This window comes from Filicampus tigris, chromosome 18 (assembly GCF_054856515.1).
Source record: "Filicampus tigris isolate MCC_2025a chromosome 18, RoL_Ftig_1.0, whole genome shotgun sequence".
Taxonomy (NCBI): Eukaryota; Metazoa; Chordata; class Actinopteri; order Syngnathiformes; family Syngnathidae; genus Filicampus; species Filicampus tigris.
In genome coordinates this window covers 6760232-6781444 of record NC_141234.1, presented here as the reverse complement: position 1 = coordinate 6781444, position 21213 = coordinate 6760232, and the positions used below count along the sequence as shown (strand labels likewise).

At 39.9% G+C, this 21213-nt stretch overlaps 1 protein-coding gene across 4 annotated transcripts in view; it reads left to right on the top strand.

Annotated features, from left to right (window-relative positions):
* The window catches only part of trappc9 (trafficking protein particle complex subunit 9), a 117177-nt gene extending 98942 nt beyond the window's left edge, over window positions 1–18235 (top strand). For 2 of the 4 annotated variants that reach the window (XM_086015131.1, XM_086015132.1), the window contains exons 22-23: window positions 16321–16544; window positions 17410–18234. In XM_086015131.1, the coding sequence (XP_085871257.1) occupies window positions 16321–16544; window positions 17410–17589 (404 nt within the window). In that variant the 3' untranslated portion in view covers window positions 17590–18234. Of the gene's footprint in view, window positions 1–16320; window positions 16545–17409 lie in introns of all 4 variants that reach the window. The other 2 variants (XM_086015133.1, XM_086015130.1) reach the window with 2 other exon arrangements.
* Window positions 18236–21213: the final 2978 nt, after the last annotated feature.

The window sequence follows — 21213 nt, the reverse complement described above, 5'->3', positions numbered from 1 at the left end:
GTGTGTAGCACTGAAATACTGTCATTGCGTCTGTGTTTATACAGCTGGACTTACTTACAAGGCATCCCTCCTAGTTTTATGAGTACCCATGAGCGCTCCTAAGGGCCTGGTCACAATTGTTGGTACAAAAAAAAAATGTTTGGTTGTAAGCTTGCTGTGCATTTTCAACATCACGTGGAATTATTCACCCAGTTTTAGAGTGCTTGGAAAAACACATGAATAATGCAAAAGCACTCAGTGGCTGTGGTGGGCCTTAATGAGATTTTTGGGTAGTATGTGCTTACCAAGTCATCTTGCATTAGAGGGGTGTCGTGGAAAGGAAAACTGTAAAGGTGAGTGAGGTTTTAAGCTTGGCTTTAGGTCAGAGGTGTGGGGGAGGGTGGCTAAATGTCATCATGGTGCCAGCAAGAAATGGTAGAATGATGAGTTCTTTTTTTTTTTTTTTTTCTCTCGATAGAAATGAACATTACATAATGGCTCCATAACAACAGGATTTACATTCGGTCCAACAGCTGTAACTTCTAACTGATAATTGGGGGAAGTATTGTTCATGGACTTTGGTGGCAGATTGCTCGAAACACACATTGCATTTAGAATTGTGCCCGATTAGTTTCAAAGTTGTCAGTAAAAGTGCGTGTGACAGAAATGCAAATGCCCCCCCAAAAAAACTCTTAAAAAGGCAAGTTTGGTAGCTCATTTGCTGCCAACTGTTTTTGAAGCAGTTTGTGGTTTTCAAACGTATGTTTGCTGTCGTATAATCACGTATTGCCAAACACAGTTGTCCACCATTGTGATATCTAAATGCAGTGCTTAATTGGTTCTAGCTTTGTGAGAATATAAACAAATGATATTTGTCAATCAGGCGCGTGGCCGAGTTACTTGAAGTACAGCCTCAGCAGAAGGAGGTTGACGACTCCATTCAGAAAACAGGATTCGATTAGGGGGGAATCTTTATCAGTGAGTGTATGAGGCTGATGAACTCCATTTGGTTTTCTAATGAAGAGCCCGCAGGGTGTGAGAGCTTTGTGAAGTCTTGTGAAGTCTCCAGAATGTGCTGCATGACTTAAGGCCGACTGATTTAATGCGCTCTCTTCTCACTTTTACTTTGACAAAGCGTATCGCGAAACTGCAGATGGAACACACACCTGCTGCAGTGTGAAGACAGCAGACAGACAGATGTGCTGTAAATCAGCAAACTATAGCACGTCACCATTTTGTGATGTTCCTATTGTTTGTTATTAAATTGGAAATGCAATCATGGTAGAGTGCAGGACTAAGTTTTGACTTTGGAATAAGCCCGCAGCAGAAAGTGCAATAGTGAGCAACCTAATGTATAGTTTGTATGACACCAAACGTGGCAGAGTACTAATTCAGCTTTCAAACTCTCAATTAAATACTCCATGCAAGTCAACAGCAGCAGCATTAGGCTGACATTTTGCCTTACGAGATGAGCTGTAATTTAGGTTCATTTGCATGTGGAATCGCAGGCACAGTGTCTGGGTCCGATTGGTGGACCTTGACTTTCTCATTAATAACTCGAGACGGTACACTTGGCGAAGACCCACGCACAAGTCTTCATTCTGTCTAGCTGTACATCAGTTAGAAGGCTAAAGTAATGGGGGTTTTCTGTATTAAACATTCCAGAATCATAAAAAAATAGATTACACGTACATTTTTTAAAGACCCAGCTCATGGGAAGTGTTTAAAACTGCACTTGGCCTGCTTTAATTACGGGTCTAATGATGCATACATGTCATGCATCCATCTTTAATGCAGTTGAGGAAATAGAGGACCTATCTCAAATTGGAGAGGAAATTATTGAGATGGTTATTTGAGTTTGAGAATAAGGGGTATAGAAAATGGATGGAAGGTTATTAGCATTTGCAGTAGTCAAAGAAATGGATAAAACTTCGCGACAGACCAGAGTTTCAGACATTTTTAAAAAGATCCCCACTGAGAGAAATTTCAAAAGCATGTGTTGACCAAACTAACTGTTTTGGACCAGTAATCGGTGTTGCCTCCAATCTACACAATCTGTCTAATGAGTGTACCACTTGTGTTTTATGAGTAAATCGGTTATGACTGGGGTGTCATTAAAGTAACATTTGTTTGCTTGCTGTGGTTGGGTGATAGAAGGTTACTGATGCTGACGCCGGCAGATGCCACTCTCGCTCACCAAATGCCAGCGATGTCATCGTGCTCTTGTGTTGGTGTTGTTTTAGCAGTTGTTAGGGGATACAGTCCGATTTCTAATAGCATCCGTCATTGTGAGACGAGAACATATTACTATACAACATGCGTTAACTGCCCGGCGCTGATTTAGTCTTCTATCATCATCATCATCATCATTATCATCATCATCGTCATTCTGTTTGCTATCCTTCTGCCCGATGACATCCTGGAAAGATTCCAATGTGCAACTACATATTTGAAATTTCTGGAGAAATTGCATGAGAAGGCTGAAAACCTGAATGAAAAAAAAAAATTGAAACATTAAATGACATTTGAAAAAAATGGGATGATATTGAAAGATATAGAATGATGTAAAATGATACTGAATGTAACGTAATGATTTTTGAACGTATCATTGGGAATGAATGGGAATTTTTTTGTGGAGAATGGTGAACAATCGTTCTGAGAAATTTGGCCTCATGGGAATGAATGGGGAATTTCTAGGTGAAAAATTTTGAATTTGGGGAAAACTGAATATTTAAGTTTAATAATAATAATAAAGAATAGTATAATATATACCTTTACACAAACGCGGTTTGGATTGTTTCCCGGGTCAGCGTTTAACCCAAACCCTTGGAAGTTTACATGCTGTACTCACAAAAGGAGTTCACGTGTGCAACTTATAGTGCATTTTAGATACACCGTGAAATTTCACCTGAAACCCGAACATCCCTAACTTTATCTGAGTAGTGTATTTTGCCAACTATTCTAGCTCAAGCTAAATAGGCTTGACACAATTTCCTTTGAGAACCTGCTTCAGACAAGGTTATGTTTTCCTTTTACCTCGAGCCATTCCAACTGTACGTGTTTCCCAAGGGAAGCAAAGTAAATTACAGGAATATGTGTAATTTAGCTGCAGGGTTTTACCCAAGAACAATTCTTGTGAAAGCCCCATGAGTGGGATGGCAACACCTTTTAAACAAAGCAGGAAAGGAGGTATCAACATAGTCATAGCTGCGAGGACGCAAATGACGATGGCGGTCACGGCCTGCAACAAGAGGGAAGCGGTTCCTCGAAGCATCACTTTTAGAAGGAAAGGAACGTGTTGATGGTCGCATCTTGCTGCCTTGTATTTTTTCCCTCGCACTTCGTGAATTTGTTCATTTATTCGTCTGACTATTTCTAATCTAATTTCTGTCTTGCTCATTCATCATGCAGGGGGGCATTGCCTCCTTCGGCTTCTCTCGCCGTGGCTCCAGATATTAGTCATCAGAAAGGATGAGGAAAGAAACTCCTACATCTGCAACAGAGTCAATCAGTTCATGGGACGCCCCAATATTTGTCATATTGCCGCCTTGAATGGGCTTTTTAGTGAATGACTCACCATCAGTAAATTTTTCTGTGGCATTTTTCATTTTGAAATCTACGTTTGAAAACGCAAAATCCAATAAGCACCATTTAGTCAAAAATAGACTAACTCCTACTATCAGTCTGCCTTCCATGGTGCATTTCGTGACCGCGCATGACCGTTTAATCCATACAAAAATGAAAAAAACATTTTGATAATTATTTGTTAATTTATCGCAGGTTTTTGGGAAACCCTTGTTAAGCACTCTGTATTATGCTCAGGATGGCAATTTTTCCCCTCCCCCAATAAAACTGCTCCTTGAGCTCGTTTTGAATGCACAAACTCCAGCCATGATGCACTCTGAAATGGGCTGGAACAGTCCACAAACCACGGTTATATATTTTTCATAAATGAAATATAAATAATACAGTATTTTTATTTTTGGGCAGCAAGATATATTTCCCCAAGTAACCCTTGTAACACAAACTTTTGACCATTCAAGGATAATCTTCTGCTCTGTTGTTCTCCATTCCAAAGGGAAATATCTTGGGCTGGATTCTCAACTATAAGTTGACCGTTTAGTTGAGAAACTGTGTCTGCGTGTACATGCTGGATCTTTACAGCTTTTCTCAACACAGAACAACGCAGAGCGGTCTGAGTGAAGCAACACATTTAAATTATAGCCTGGCAGCTAATCAATGTGTTGAAGCCTCATAGCTGAGTCAGGCAATAACTTCTTATTGGTTCATCTCTACAAGCGATACCTCTGAGGAAAAGTGAGTTTTTCCTTTGGTGTTTGGCTTAACAGGAAAAGTCCAGGAGCCAATCTACCATGGCTCTAAAAGTGCCTCGGATGAGACCCCACTGACTTGCAAATGTTCTAGTAGGCTTTTCTTAACATTGTTTTGCTTCCTCGCAGATACCTGAAGGTTTTGTACAATTTTTCAGCTGTTCTTTTCGACCTGAAGCTTTCAAACAATTTGTCAGTTGTTCTTTCTGACCTGAAGCTATCACACGTCTTTTTCTAATGTTGCATGAGCAGGAGCAACCAAGCAGACTTCAATAACTAGCTCGTGTCTTGTACTCACACTAAGAGCATAGTACGGGGTCATATAAAGGGCAAAACTTTAAAAAGAAATAAGCCCTTCATTGCTGCTTTGTGATTATTTGACAGAACACACTCACAGGCAGATGCATATTTATACAGGATGAGACTCAGCCTCACTGATTGTTTGCCTTTTTCTACTCTCAGCCGACCTCTCATTCTTTCCTCCCACTGTATGCAACGTTGAAAGCACTGACTGTAAAATGGCCACGTTTGAAATTCTACCTCTTTCGGCTCATAAGAGAGGCTGACTAATGAGACTAAGCATATTATCCTGCAGAGTATAATGACAATTTGACTACTATTGGACTGGTAGAATAGCGTCAAATTCGTCTTTTCATGCAAAGATGCTGCGGGCTTGTAGTTCAGACTGGGAGAGTCGCAGAAAGGCATAGAAGTGGATGTCTCAGGAAATGAAAAATTATAAGATTTTGTGTACTTTGCTATTCAGCTCCTAGAACAGCAAGTTGTACAAAAAGTGTTTTATTGTATGTAAACTAACGAGACAATTGGCTCTGCAGTTTCCTAAACCTAACATCTGTCCATTCTCGCAATACTGTGGGCTAGCTCCCGTAAAGATATTCAAGACTGGAGAGCACAGTTTAAGTCTGCATTGAGCATTAGGCTGCTCCATGCCCTCTCGCTCCGGCAGCTTATACAAGCTTTGCTTTTCTTTACTCATGAAGCTGTGAACATTTGTTTTTGCAGGCACAGAAAAGGCTCTGAAAATGAAGCCCACTTGCCCTTTTGCGCTCTCCCCCATCGGGGCGTGTAAATAAGTGAAAAGCCACTGATGAGGAAGCCAGACTGATTTAAAACACTTGCTCGGGATATATTGTGCCTTCACTACCATGTTGATTTACAATTGCAAATGTGCAAAGGGTTTAGTTTCTGTTTTTGCATATGAAGGAATCTATCCTTGAAAACTACCCTCCTAACAGACACATACTCAATTTCTCACTTTTGTTAGAATTTTTTTCTTCTCTTTATGCCGTTTGAGACTCGTTCCCCCGTTTTTAGAGGGCATTATTTGATATCTGGCTTTTGAGCAGAGCAAGAACTGTTGCTCCAGAATGCAAATGGTTGTTCACAATGCCTCACAATTCTTGTTTCTCTCTTTTTGACTTTAAACCTTTAAAGAACTAATGCTTTCCTTCACTCTCCAAGAAGCAGAAATCCCGCGAATAAACAACATAATGACAAAGGCACTCATATTTAGTTTTCCCAGCTTTGTTGAAAGAATATATGTAAATTTTTCCATTTTAAGTCAAATTTCCATTGGACTAAGAATGAAAATGGTTGAGTTCTGATTGTCTATTGCTAAACTTCTTAGATTGTTCTCCATGTACCACTAAATAACCTACTAGCTACCAATGGACAGACAAACACAAATATGCAGTTTTTCATGCATTTTTTTCCGCTTTTGTGAGCGTTGTTTTCTCCTTTCAGTTATGGTAAAATCTCAGAAAACAGGGACAATCGCCATGTTACTTATCTACGTCATCTACGAAGTGTCCTTTTAAAATGCTGTCAGGAAAAATGATGGATGATGGAACTGACAGGAGAAATGTGAGCCTTACTGCTGTACTGAAAACAAATTCCACCAATTCTGTTGTGTGGCCATTAATAAATAATTCTGATTCTGATGCAAATACAGTGATTTATTAGGGTTTCAGTGGTATTTTTTTTTTTGGTGGGGCTACCTTGGGGAACAGTTCAATCTTGCCGGTTTCATTTCATGTCTTTTGACCATCTATCTGACAACCAGTGTCTGGACCAATTTTCAGACTGTCTCGTCTCCAGCCACCCGCTCACAAGACGTCCACCTCAATTCGGTATGACAGAAGCGCATCAATAAACCAGTGCTTGTTAGTAACTTGGTGCCCTCATTGGCAAAGATGTCTGGGCCACTTTGGAGGCAGTGCTCACTCAGGTTGTATTAAAGCTGAATAATTAAAAGAACGGCAAGGGAAAGGGGGAGGTAACAGGCGGAAGGGGAGAAAAAACTTTTTGCATCATCTCTCCTCCTGATATTGATTAGTTTATTCCCTGACTGCGTATGAAGAATTTTTTTTTTTTGCTGGGAGTAAGACTCAGAAACCAAATCATCGACAAATTCCTACATAAATATCACAGCCCAGAACTTTTCAGTACGATATGTGTCTTAGGCTTTCATTTTTAAGTCTCTTATCTGGTCACGTGATCAGACAGTAAACACAAGCACTATATGAATGTAACTACCACTAACCATCAAGGTTATGCGTCAATTATTTGATCCACATACCTGCTATTCAGTCCGTCATTAAGAGCCATTTCAGTGACACGTTTCTATCGCTTTTCAATAAAAGCTGAACATAATAAACCGAATAAATATTGTACTTATTTCAGGGCTATTGCATTTGATTGCCATTAGCAAATGGCCATTACAAGCTCTCGTATATGCAGATGGAGTAAGTAAAAGGCCAGATGTAGAGGTACTAATGTACCTGGATTAAGCATCTGCTTTTCTTTTCAAGCTGATTTCAGCAGGAGTCCACCTTTTATTCATATCTCTTTGCATAAGAAACTTGACGCTACCATATTATGAATGTTTTAAATAATAAATGTGCTTGTGCCTGCCTGTAAGGGCTTTCAGAGATACATTTTTTTTTATCAAATCTGTTTAGTGTGAACTTGCTGTTATATTTTCAAATTTGAGGATAATTTATACCGCCAAGAAAATGAAACAGGAATTCTTAAACTTAAAAAGGGGGATTTAAAATGTGCTTATCTCGCAAGGCCTTATGAGTTGAGAAGTGACAATAAGAAAGTCTTAGTAGGAGGCTGATGCAATGAGTGTAGTCTGTTACCTGTTTTTGTACGTTCTGATTGATTGTGCACAGCTTCAGATGGCGTGCAGTTGGGCTGTAATTTGATTCCGAGTCACGGAAACTGGGTTTGCATCTTTGGGCCATTTGCAGGAAATTTTGCATTATTCAGCCATTAATCACTTGGAGGACTGATGTGACTCCACCGATATGAGCCAGTATGGTGGGTGTACACTGTTCTATTTAGATAGGATCAAAAACCCTTCTCAGAGAAGACTGCATCTGCTCCATCCCGACACAATAACTAAAATGATTAGTCTATGCACTCTTCAGTTTGAGTTGTACAGTACGTAATGCTGAGCGCTTTGAACGCTCGCTCGTGATCCCTACCTTTAATTTGGGAGTGCATTCATCTGCGATCCTAGTAATAGGAACGTGTTAAGTTACAAAGAATGGACTCATTAACCGCTGGTAACCAAAACTCAAGATCTTTCCACACGCAAGTGCTTTTTGACTTGTTTGTATATTACCAAGGACAACACAAACACAAATAATTGCGCTCTCTCTCATTATGAATGTTTTTTTTACGACATTTAACTGTCAATCCCACTAAAGTTCACTATTGAGGCTTTCACAAAGCTAACCCCCCTGCGTAATATGTCGCCATTGATTAGTGTTGTTTTTGCAAAATAAGAACAATCTAGGCAGATAGGAGAGTTGCTTTTTAATAAGATGACTGCGTCTCATCAATCCTCAATGAATCATGTGTAGCCCAGCAGGTGACGGAGTCATTTTTCAAAGACATTGATTGCCATTTGTTCCGTGGAGGAAATAATAATGTTGTAGGTTTCGTGATTTGCCCCCGGGTGTACTTATGACACCTTTGCAGTTGTGCTTCACCGAGAATTTGCCACCAAAGTTAGTTTTGACACACTTTTACCTGGAAATTCTGCTTCATTCATAAGTTTGAATGTCGTTCCTCAAAACCATGCTAGTTCCTCAAATTGTGGCTGTCTCAGTAGTACATGCTGAGCCACAGTGGGTCGCTGTCGGAATCATTTGATAAACACTTTGTACTGCAACTGATTCAATAATGTGGGTGTATCTAATATAAGGTTGTGACCAGTAAATGTAAATTTTGCTAACACAAATATTTTTGGTGATGACGTTATGACAACTTTACGCAAATTTTTTTCTTGTGAGTGGCCAGTAAAGCGTTTTTTGTTTTTTTTTCTGGACTGCTGTAGGATTAATTTAGCTTTAACGTAATAGCCTTTTAAACTCACAGTTTTTCTAGTGTTTCATCCGCGTACGCAACAACAGTACCATTGTGCCACAGCAGATTGTGAGTGGGTGAATTGTCTGGGCTTTTGTGGTGCTCTGTTTTTGTTAACATGAGAAAATGACATTGCCTTCAAGTGCAATGCCTTTTGCTAATGCCTGGTAAATCCTCTTCATGTCACCCTCTTCATCTGCATCATCAGGAGCAATTTTTACATGCGTTCAACCTCCCACGTGATGCCTTGCTCTGAAATACTGAAATGCACCCCAGAATATGGGCAAAACGCCGAGCCTGCATTAAGGCAGGCTCACAGTCAGACAGAGTTAACCCATTAAGGCCTAAAGCGCCTGGCTCAACATCTCCCCAAAACCTAAGGGCAACTATAGAATCACTCTCTAAAACCTGAAATTTTCCCAGAAATTCAACACCTACTCTAACAAGTGTATTTTGATTAGTTTAATAGTAGAGTGAAGTGAATTTAAATGTTCTTAAAGCAGACATGAGTGGTAAAAAGTTTTTTTTATTTATTTATAGGGTCTTAATATATCGCTGATTTTCACCTATAGCAAGTGTGTCTGCAAAGCATCCCCATCATAAACATGGGTTCAATGTATATCCATTCAAACTACATGAGCGAAGAAAACTCCTCTATGGCACAACACTTGCAACATGATCATGTTCAACACATACTTTGAAACAGAAGTTAGGAACATTCAAAGATATTCTCCCATTTCAAAATAAAATCAGGTTCAATGGAAAACTAATGGAATAATTGATTGGCTGCCCATAGGCAGAAAATGTAGTAATGTAATATTTAAGCACTTCTCAAGAGAACTTTTGAGATTGATGATTTTCTGCACCTTAGGAATTGTAAGTTACAGCACATTTGAAGTGATTATTCAATTAAATAACTGCAATAAAAAGAATAGAAAGATAAGGATCCTTTTAAGTACAGGGTGTGCTCTTTTTCCATGTTTGATCAGATCAGAATGCACGAAAAGGTGTCAAGGACAGATGGCTGAAATTGAACAAGAAGTCTGCCATTTTGGGCAAATTCCAGAGCTTGTACTTTGATAGAATCCAAATAATACATTTTCCGGAATCAGAACCAGGTATCCTCAAACTGTGTGTTGTGCCAAGTCTTTGTGGAACCATCTATGCCAGTGACGTATAGTGACGGGCAGAACAATAAAATGCTCTTTCACCAGAGGACAGAAGGTGTATTTAACCCGTGTACCGGTATTCATTTTTTGTGGCATTTTTGATGGTGTGCCTTGGGATTTTTTTTATGTGCCTTGGCGGAAAAAAATGTTGGCAAAGAGATGGACGACACTTCATTTGCAAAACATTTTAGCCTTCTCCATCTAATGTTGGTGGAGAGAGGCTTCAAAATTGGATGGTTTTGATTAATTGACGTGAAAGTTAAAGTACATTAAAACCCGTTAGGCAAAATGAAAGCATTTTTCAAACCTTGAAAAACTCTGACTAGAAACTTCTATCAAAGAAAAACGCTTCCCTGTCATTAATGGAAGAAACATTTTAAGGATATCAATGAGCGTTAAAAGCTAATTCTGATCATCTCACACATGACTTCTTTTTTTGTCAAGTAGAGCCCATTATGATTGTGAATCGTAATTAAAATGGGCGACCCCCGCTTCGATGTACAGATCGCCTTCGTCTCAGGCAAGAGACGAGCGAGCTCAAGCTAACCGCGCTAGCCTCTCATGATGTGGCCCTTGTTGGCCCGGTTTCAGAGGCCAACGCGGCGATTTGATTTGAACAAGTGAACTCAACACACACGCACACTGAGCAAATGTCACACGCGTTGTGGTGTCACGCCCGCGGCTGCGATAAACACTGTGAGTCACAGTAGCTGACGCCGCGTGACAAGCCGATGGAAGAGCTGCGCGGTGTTTGGAGTGTGTTGGGGAGGGGGTGTGAAGATGGACAGATACCAGGGTGAAGCTGCTGCGTGAGGGGGAGTCTGGGGGCACCAATAATGCTGCTGCCAACAAACAGTCTGGAGCTACTCGAGATGAATAATACATAGAAAGGTTATATACAGTATTAAAAAAAAAAAAAAAGTCACTTCAGCAATCGCAGTTCAATACACACCAGTACTTCGACTTAAGAGTTTAATCAGTTCCGTCCACACGAGTGCGCCAAAAAATAAAAGCACAACTTTCAAAGTACAGTTTTGAAAATTGACAGTACTTGAACTTCATGGTCATTGTGAGGGCCAGTCTCATGTGCCCAGGTTTGATTTACAGCTAGCCAGTGAGTGAGTTAGGAAAACAGCCCAACATTTTATGGTGTGAAAATACTTTAAACAGGATGAAAGATGGGGAATAAAATATTAATAGCTGAATATTAGGTTGGAAAGTATCACAAAATGTGCTGTGGGACCAACAGGGCCTCTACTTGTAATCAACTGCTTGATTGTATTGTGACACACAAATGCATTGGGAGGTGTCGATTTGTTTATTAAATAAACCTTCTCGCGCTAACAGGGGGCTACAGTTACAACAAGGTGTTATGTAACATGCGATCTGGCTCGCGGGCTCGCCCTTGGCCAGATGCTGCTGCACTATTTTGCAGGAGTCGCCACGGCAACAAGGCCGGGAATGAGGGGGGGGTGACACCTCACTCCCGTATTTAAAAAAAAAAACAAAAAAACAAAAAAAAAAACAAAAAAAAAACACGTACATTAAACTGAGGCTCCGAGATTAAAGAAAGCACCCCACCCTTCGCCGGAGCAGACGCCACATGGGAAGGCGGAGGGAAAGTAACACTTTGGAGATTTGCGACCGCTAACTGGATTAGGGTGTGCGTCACGACAGGTGTGGTGTCAGCTCATGACTCTGTAATAGTGCGGCGCAGGCCAATTGGACTCCAGAATATACACACACATCCATTCTCCCTCAAATTCAGTGCTGTGGATGCCATGCATGTTAATCTCATGCTAAATGTATTTAACAAAGTGGCTGAGATGAGGCTACAATGATGACATCATCAGAATGCATTCACAGGACAAATCATTCAGTACATCTGCAAAGAGCAGAAATGACTTACTATTGTAAAGAACATTTTTGACTTGACTTAAATTTCAACCTCCAAATTATTGAGTTGAGTCCCCACGAAAAGCACGTCAAGTCATTTCTTGGGTTAAGTCACAGGTCAAGTCATACATTCTTGCTTCAGTCACAAGAGAGTTCAACATTAGCCAATAGCCACTTTGCGCTCAGTATCATTACTTGTGTTCGTAATCTGTATTAAGACACTGACAATCCCACATTTCATTATTGACCTCTCTTCTTATAAATCTTAGTTCTTGTTTGACCAGCTATCATGACCTAGCTGCTAAACTGTTAACCCATTAAGGACGGGAGCGCATAACCGCGTTTCTACCACTAGAGGCGGGAGCCCTGTTGCGTCATTCTACATTTCAAGCCGTGAGAGCGGATACGTCGGTGCCTTTTTTTAATGAAATTCTCAGTCTCTTAGCCAATTTAATTCATCAGAATATACCCGTGAGGGTGGCGTGAGACCGCAGAGGATGTCGTGGAATTTTTTCGAGCCGTAGGTAGGCTAATGGCGTACGCCGTCGATCGCCGGGAGCTCTGATAAGTAACGGAAGTGCTATATAGACGACGCGCACGACCAGTGGAACCAGTCGAACGTGATATGATATGGTTTGTAGACAATGACGATATAGACGTCTTTGTAACAGAATAGAGGATGGAAATTACCACTTGATTTTTTAAAATTAAAATGGTGCTTCTCTTGCACTGACACATTATTTTTACATCATCGATTGAAACAGTAAATAATAATAAAATCTGCCATTGTGAAAGCTACTTGTCTAAGCTCTTTAATTCTTTAGGAAGTATGTTTCTGTCTGCTACAGGGGTTGATATAGTAATAATTTTGTAAGTGTTTAATTTATGGGAAATCTTCAGGTCTTCAAGGGTAATTCCAAAGGTGACCTTAGGTTCTGGGGAGCTGTTGAGACAGGCGCTTTAGTCCTTAATGGTTAATGTAGCTTACCTGTCTTTGTGGGTTTTATAGTGGCAGGTGAAGTTAGATGCCATACTTGTTATGCCTCATAGCTTCAAACTGCAAACACTGCACTGCTCTTCTTCCTAATTATTACCCAAAATATAATTTCTTGAATCCAAATGTAAAAATCGCCAAAGCACTCTCTGTGATGCTTGCTTCATGAGGGGGCCTCTGCACTCCGCATCATAGCTTGCTGGTGGGTTGCCAAGCTCGGCTTGCACTACAAACAAAAATATTTTCTTTAAAAAAAAAAATAAACAAATGTCATGCTGCGTTAAAAAAAAAAAAATCCTATTTTCAAATGCAAATAGACAAGACTTATTAAATCATGTAGTTCAAGCCAAAGTCAGCTCCAGGCTCATGAATACCAGGTCAAAGTTAAGTCTTTCATAAGTTCTATCCAAATAAGTCCTAAATCATAAAATTTGGCCTAGCACCACTGGAAGATAGCTTTTTTTTTTAATTAAACAAGTATTGGAACCCATAAAGTTATTTAAAAAAAAAAAAACATTCACTTGGTGAATCTTAAACATTTCACTTCTTGAAGTCTTGCTCAAATAATAGATTGTGATAGCTTCACACTTGCCCTCTGGGGGTTGTTGCCATTCTAGGGCTATACAGGATAACCCATTAAGGCCGAAAGCGCCTTTCTCAACAGCTCCCCAAAACCTAAGGTCGCCTTTGGAATTACCCTTGAAAACCTAAAGTTCTCCTAGAAATTCAACACTTACAAAATTATTACTATCTCAGCCCCTGTAGCAGACAGAAACATAATGCCAAAAGAATTAAAGAGCTTCGACATGTGGCTTTCACACAGGCAGAATTTATTATTATTTACTGTTTCAATTGAAGATGTAAAAATAACGTGTCAGTGCAAGAGAAGCACTATTTTAATTTTTTTTTAAATCGAGTGGTAATTACCATTGTCTATTCTGTTACAAAGACGCCAATATCGTAATTGTCTACAAACCATATCATATCACGTTCGAATGGTTCCACTGGTCGTGGACGTCGTCTATATATCACTGCCGTTACTTACTTTAACCAGAGCTCCCGGCGATCGACGGTGTCCGGCATTAGCCTACCTACGGCTCGAAAAAATTCCACGACGTCCTCCGAGGTCTCGCGACACTGTCACATGTATGTTCTGATGCATTAAATTGGCTAAGAGATGGAGGATTGCATTAAAAAAGGACAGTGACGTATCCGCTCTCTCGGTTTGAAAGGTAGAAAGACGCAACAGCGCTCCCGGCTCTAGTGGTAGAAACGCGGTTATGCGCTCCCAGGCTTAATGAACAAATTGTAATATCATACAAAACAATTTATTTCAGCAGTTCAAGTGAAACACATTCGCAGAATGTGTATAATGTTAGTGAATGACTATAGTTTTTAGGATTTCATCTTATCACTCATGAAAAGTCACCATCTAAATGAACGTTTCCACCATATTCTAACAGTAAGATGCATCTGTATAAACAATTATCCTTTAAAAAGGTAATAAAGCTTGTTTCAGATTTACTACTTTGCTTCAGACTGAAAGCGCTTTCTAATATTTCTCCCCTCTTTTATAGCTATGACTCTTGTGGTTTTATCATTTGTATGTTTAACAAAATGTGATACAGAAGAATTATATATAAATATCCATTCAATACATTTTCAGAGTTAACTTTAACCTGGCCTGAAAATTAACTCTGTCATTAATCTTAAACTCAAGTGTGTTCCCACAGCTACAGTACATGTGACAGGATTACATACTGTACCATTAAACATGCACACCATCTTTTAAAATTAATGAAATGAGCTAATATTTGTCATTCTTGAGCATTACCCAACTGCCGCATGTAGTATTGCTACTGGGTAGACTTAATATATTTCTACTCATAGCCATAAGATGAAGAGATATTAACTTCTGAATTGGCATTATGTTGCAGGGATTCATGAAAAGAAAGCACAGTCACTGCATGTTCCAGCCCTTCCACATTGACTGAAAGATAAAAATCAATGCCTATCTGATTTGAATGATAGTCTGCCCACAAATGTTTGGGCTTTCTTGGTGTTATTCAGTAAACCGCCCATGTCTATGGCTGTATAAGAAGTACAGCATGATCTTATTGCTTTGCAAAAATCATTTGCCTTGAAGTCGGGGGCTGTCTGCACATCATGGACACATGGACAAAAATGTTTGCACGTTTACCTCGACTGATAACCATTACCTTTGCATACAACTTACAATATAAAAGCTTCCTGCAACTTAAATGAAGACATTTCTCAAGTACTTAACCGTTTTCACTAGAGTAAACAAAAGACGAAATGTGTTGAGGCCCCTTGAAGCTGGTATTCCATTTTTGTTACGTATTGCTCTTAACATCAATCAATCAGGATATGTGCAGTTCGTTAGCAAGCTTTGCCAACAACACCTCCCAAAATACATCTTCCATGAAATGTTGTGTGTTTTGCTTTATTCGAGCTGCGTTGTCTGTTATGTGGACCCGCTAGTTCACAATCCTGCTAGCTTGCTGTATCATGTGTACCTAGTCATGAAACAAAACCGAGTGAGGCAGTGAGTTCTTGGAAGCCGGCCCTTGCTTCGCGAGCGAGCTGTTCTCTAAAAACATTATCATCAGTATTCGTCCTCGAGCCTATGCCGTGACGACAGAGTACATCACTCCCTCTCGTGTGATATTGCGTATGGTTCAGGTAGAAGGGTGTCATCAATTCCGCAATGAATGACAACAGCAACAACACACAACAACACTTTGTATTCCATAAGGTACGATTCCAAATGAAGGAACAAGAGGAGCCAGCAAAAGGCCATGATTGTTTTGACTCATCTCGCGAAAAAAAAAAAATCGAAGTCATTAGCCAGCCTCCCCTGAGAGTTGCACTATATAGCGAGGTCTAAACATGGCTGCTGTCATATGCCTAGCCGCACATTTACTCCCTTTTCCCTGCCTCATTACTCGGCTCTGCTTGCCTGCCTGCTCACTTGATACATTGCAACCCTAATTATGTAAATGAATTGATTTTACCTTCAACAATAAAAGTTAAGTATGTATAGATAACCTTAGGCGTGGAGCCGGAATTTCCTTCTGACTAATGTATTGATAGGGTTTAGCTGACACGTGAGATGTTTGTTTAATGGCCAAAAATTACCCATTTACATGATTAGCTTTCATTACACCGATAACAGTCAAAGCAACATTGTGGGCAATGCCGAAAGACGAGCAATTTCACTAATGCTGCTGTACATTTGATTTATTATGATTCTTAATAGCAGCTATCAGTACTTCACGCCTTTGCACTCAGTCAAACAACAATCCATCCACCTATTTGTGTCAACATTAGGGTCACAGGGTTAGCTGAAGTCTATCCCAGCCTGCTTCAGGCGAAAGGCAGACTGGTCACCAGTCAACTGCAGAGTCTGTAAAATCTACAGTAAAGCGGGGCGCGAAAGATGAACCACGATATGGCAAAGGAACACTGCATTAATATATATATATTTTTTTTTAATCTGTATTTACATTTTGCACCCCTCCTCTGTCTCTAGATGTGTTGGTGAACGGCAAGCCGTGCGACTGCGACGTCATCGCTGACTGCCAAGTGGGTGACGCTGTCTCCCTGGAGATCAAGCTGACCAATCGGAGTGAGAACTCTGTGGGCCCACTGGCCCTGACCGTGGTGCCGTATCAGGACTACCAGAACGGAGTTCAGAATTACGACCTGGGTGACGCCGTCACTTTCATCGGCTCCAACACCTTCTGCATTGACACGGTTACTTTTACACACGCCGCAATGGCAGTCCACTTGCAACACTCACATTGTCTCAATAAGCAATATTGTAGTATTTAACATTCTTAGCTGTCATACTAGTGTAAAAATACCACTTTATTTTAATATAGCTGATTTTATATAATTAATTGATCATTAAAATATTCATTAATTGCAGCCCTAGTCTGTATTATATTACCCCCGGTGGACAAGGTGTGCACCACGGATTAATGGTATTTCTATCCATCCATCCATTATCCAAGCAGATTTTCCTCACGAGGGTCAAGGCACCACTGTAATTGTCTAATGGTGCCACACACATTTTGATTGGACGGGACTGTGGCATGACTACATTAAGATCCTCTCTTCATTTCAACAAAGTTCCTTGGAAACAAAATGCCACAAGTTTGGCACCAAAGGAATACTTTTATACTAGACAACGCTTTGGCCTGACGAGGAAAATAGGAATACAATTCCCTTCCAAAAAAAGTTTTTTTTTTCTCCTGTCTTAGGTGGCATCACAAATAAAATGCAGCTTTTAATCCTAATAATTTTTCAGTGATCTGAACCTTTTTTTTTTTTTTTAACGATTGGATTGTACGACTGTTATTTTTTTGGTTACTTCTCCCAAAACATTTTGCTTGCTCTGTTATTTTGTGATTTTAAGTAGGTGAAGGTCACTAAGAACAAGTTACGGTCTGCACTTATTGGGATTTGGCTGGCGCTTCTGCCAAAAAGTAAAATTTCAACTTTACAAAGGAATTATTTGGACATGGAAGCCAAACAAACTTCTGACTCCTAATGTAGACATTTGAAAGAAGGGGTGCAGTTGCTGATTATTCTTCCTGCTTGTCTCCACTTTGTGCAGGTCAAACCCAAAGAAAAGTCCATCTGCATGGGCGCTCTGCTTTTCCTCTACACTGGAGACTTCTACCTTAACATCAAATTTCAGGACGACAGCGCTGGACGAGAGCTGCCTTTGGCCTGGTTCACTCTTCCCAGCGTCCACATCAGAACAATGGATACACTTTTAAAAGCCACTGCTTGATGAGCCCACCAAACGGATTGAATTTGTGTTAATATCTGTAAATAAAGTAGACATCACATGTACATGTCCTTTTTAACATGAAGCAAACCATGTTGGGCGCTGGCTTACCAACTAGCCTGCTGAGCTAGCCCGGCTAGCTACCATGTGCCAATCTATAGCTAGGATGTCCACGTTGGTAAGTTATTTTTTCCGTCCAAACGGAACTACAGATGAATAGCACTCATTTAAATGTAAATAAATGATATCAACAAAGCTGTTTTTCCTACTGCCTTTGTCATTCCAACGATTTGCAGCTCAGAATTTTCGGAAAGGCAATATTTCATTTGTTTGTGCATGTGTTTCTGGACCCCATGTATCTATGTGAATCTCTTTTACTTGGCAGAGACAGGAACAGGACGTGATAGTGCAAGATCCCCAAGGGGCTATTACATGTTATTGCAGCACCAAAGAGAAACTGGCAGATTTGGCTCGAATTTCTTTCAACACTTGTGACAGACAGGTAAGTTAGTGTTTGAAATGTAAGTAAACCAGCGTGGGTATATTCTGATGCAATGCGAGTTGTAATTTTACATTTTGTGCCAACGTCTCTTGAGACGCTCACACCCGGATGAACCTACTCCAGCTCTTGATGTCACTCAATAGACTTTTAAAGACACATCCCACACTCACAAACTATGCTTGTTTTGACATTTTTGCTCAATTTCAATATGTATTTTTATTATTTATTGCCACATATTACAGTGGTAGGATGACAAAAAAGTGCTGTCGAAGAACAAACGTCTTTCACTTAATGGCAATGACAAATTCCAACGGCAATGCAAACGAAGCCAGAGTTCAATTAAATCCCTTTTTTTGATTTCTGCCGTGAGTCCTTAAAAAAGTCACACTTTCCGCCTTGATATGTAAATGATCCCACGCTGAGCTTGTTTAAAAAAAAATAGGAAAGATGAGTGAGCTGAGGAATCCTCATCAGCAGCTTATCCACTGTGTTTGCTGTCCGTACGTGGCTGCAAAAGATATGCGGTTCCTTACATAGGTTGTGTACAGATAACTTAACGGTATCCATGACAACGGAACAAATGCCACATGGAGCATGGCAAGTTAAGACGTTCTCCACGACACTTGGGATTTTCACTTTGGCGTCTTGCATGTTTTCATGACCCCATGCGACGAGCTAACAGGTGCCCTTCAACAAAGTGCAAATTGGCCACCGCATTAGCACTGTTCCCAATATAACACGTCGAGTGATGGTGCCAGGTGATAGCAGGACAGAACTGAGGTGAGAGACATAACATTACACTGCTCGTTGGCCTCTGAATTGAAGTTTATTTCCCTTAGCAAATACTGGAACTACATAAATACATATATTGTCTGCACAGATAGTTATAAGTAACATTTTGTCATCTGTTTTTTTTTTTTTTAAATATTAATTGTAACATCACTTTTTTTCTACACGTTGTAAACATATTTTTTGCAAGAATAAAATAGAAAATATTGCACATACCGTAGTCTGTGTGTGTTAGCTATGTGCCTTTAGCAGGCGGGGCCTGGTGGGGCGCCGTGTGGAATCATGATCTGGAGGGAGTTTAAGCCGGTTAGCTCAAGCTATGGTGAGTCTGTGTGTGAGTATCTGGGCGTGAGCTGTGGTCGACAGCAGCTCTTGCGTGACTTTGCTCGTTGCATTTTCGTTTTACTGTTACAGGCCCCACGATATTTTTCCCCCCTTTAAATAACAGATATAAAGCCTGCTTTGACTGGTTTCCAGTCGTAATCCGAGTGTGAACAATCCTCGGCATTGCAATGTAGAGGTTCCACTCTATTCATGTACAGTAACTGGTGTCATCTCTCATGTCCCTTGGCAAATGCAGCACAAAGAGAAGAAAAGAGGTTGTTAGCGTCTAAGAGTGATGGGCTTCGTCTGTGTCTATCAGCAGTGGCCATTAAAGGGCTCCTCCATCATCAGGGCGTCACTGCGTCGTGTAAATCACGTCATCAATCAAAACCGTGCCACAAAAAATGCAAGCGGAATGAGAAGACAGGAGAAGGGGTCATTTAAATGATCTGCCTCGACTGGTTATTTGAGTTTCGTTAATGTCATCGCAGCGAAGGCCGGCGTTTTATTTCTGCGCGTCCTCTCGCTATCGATTTGCCGCATTTGCTTGCACAGAAATATATCATGAAGAGCTTGTTAGCGTTTGCCACTATTGATGTCTGACAGAGCTAACAAATCATCTCGGAGACAATGACGTATCCCCAAGCGGACAGGAGAGCAAAATTGCATGCAACTAAATCCTCTGAGCCGAATGAGCATACATCATACTGACACAAATTCAAAAGGATTACAAATTCTGTAATGTCAACGCTACACTTTGTGTCAAAGACACACATTTTTTTCTTGACTTTTTTTTTTACTTCGGCTTGATTTAGTGGAAATTGTACAGTTTTGGTTTAATTGGAAAAATGTACATTTAAGTGAAATATGCTCTGACATGAATGCCTCATATTATTTTTTCATATATATACTGTACATATGAAATATATATATGTATGTATATGTATGTATGTATATATGTATGTATACGTATATATGTATACGTATATATGTATACGTATATATGTATACGTATATATGTATACGTATATATATACATATATATGTATGTATGTGTATATATATATATGTGTATATATATGTATATATATTTCATATGTACAGTATATATATGAAAAAAATAATTCTGTAGTATATTCAATTGTGTACACATTTTAGAAGAAAACCAACATGTTTATTTTTCTATGAACAAAAAAAATGTCAAAACTTATTTTTTGTTTGAGAGTCTTAATGAAATGTAGCATAAACACAAGTATTATTTAAGTGCTAAACGCTTGGCTTCCATTCAATGTCCTGCCTGAGAGAAGAGTTTGCTCAATCACAATTTGAATGTAATCCCTTCAGATCAGCACACTCACAGAGAACATTTCAATGTGATAAACAGAGAAAATCATACTCTAACTTCATTGTACTGTAAGTCATCGCCATGGAGACAAAGCTAAGCGCTTGCCATAATTAAACTTTTCTTCTCCAAGCGTCTCCGCCGCGAGTGCATTAGGAGTTCTGTGGGTGGTCTGCGTTGGCCCGAGACTTGAGATGTTGACCACGGGGGAGTTAAATATAGGCCGCGCTTTAAGATGCTGTTGATTAGGCGGGAGTGTGTGTTGACGACTATATGACTCTTTGTAAGGTTAAAAAAAAAAATAGTACTACAGCAGCAATAACCTTTCCCTTGTATTCATCTACATTACACTGCTGAAAAATAAAAAAAGCTTAAAAAAAAGTTAAATTGACCAAAGTGGTGAAGGTGAACCTAATATTACAGCTCAGAAGTACATTTTCTCCATGACAAAGCTTGTTTTGAAAATCCCTGAAAACACAAGAATCTTTGTTTGGATTCTACAAGTGGTTTCACACTGTTGCTTTCTCCACCAGTGACCTGCAAGAAAGCTAAAGTGAACTATGGGAGCTCAGGTGCATAACTCCACCCGGGACCTTTGCGAGAATGAATCATAACACACAAAATACACTTACTTTCTAGTTAAATAATAAAACTACATAAAGTTACACTG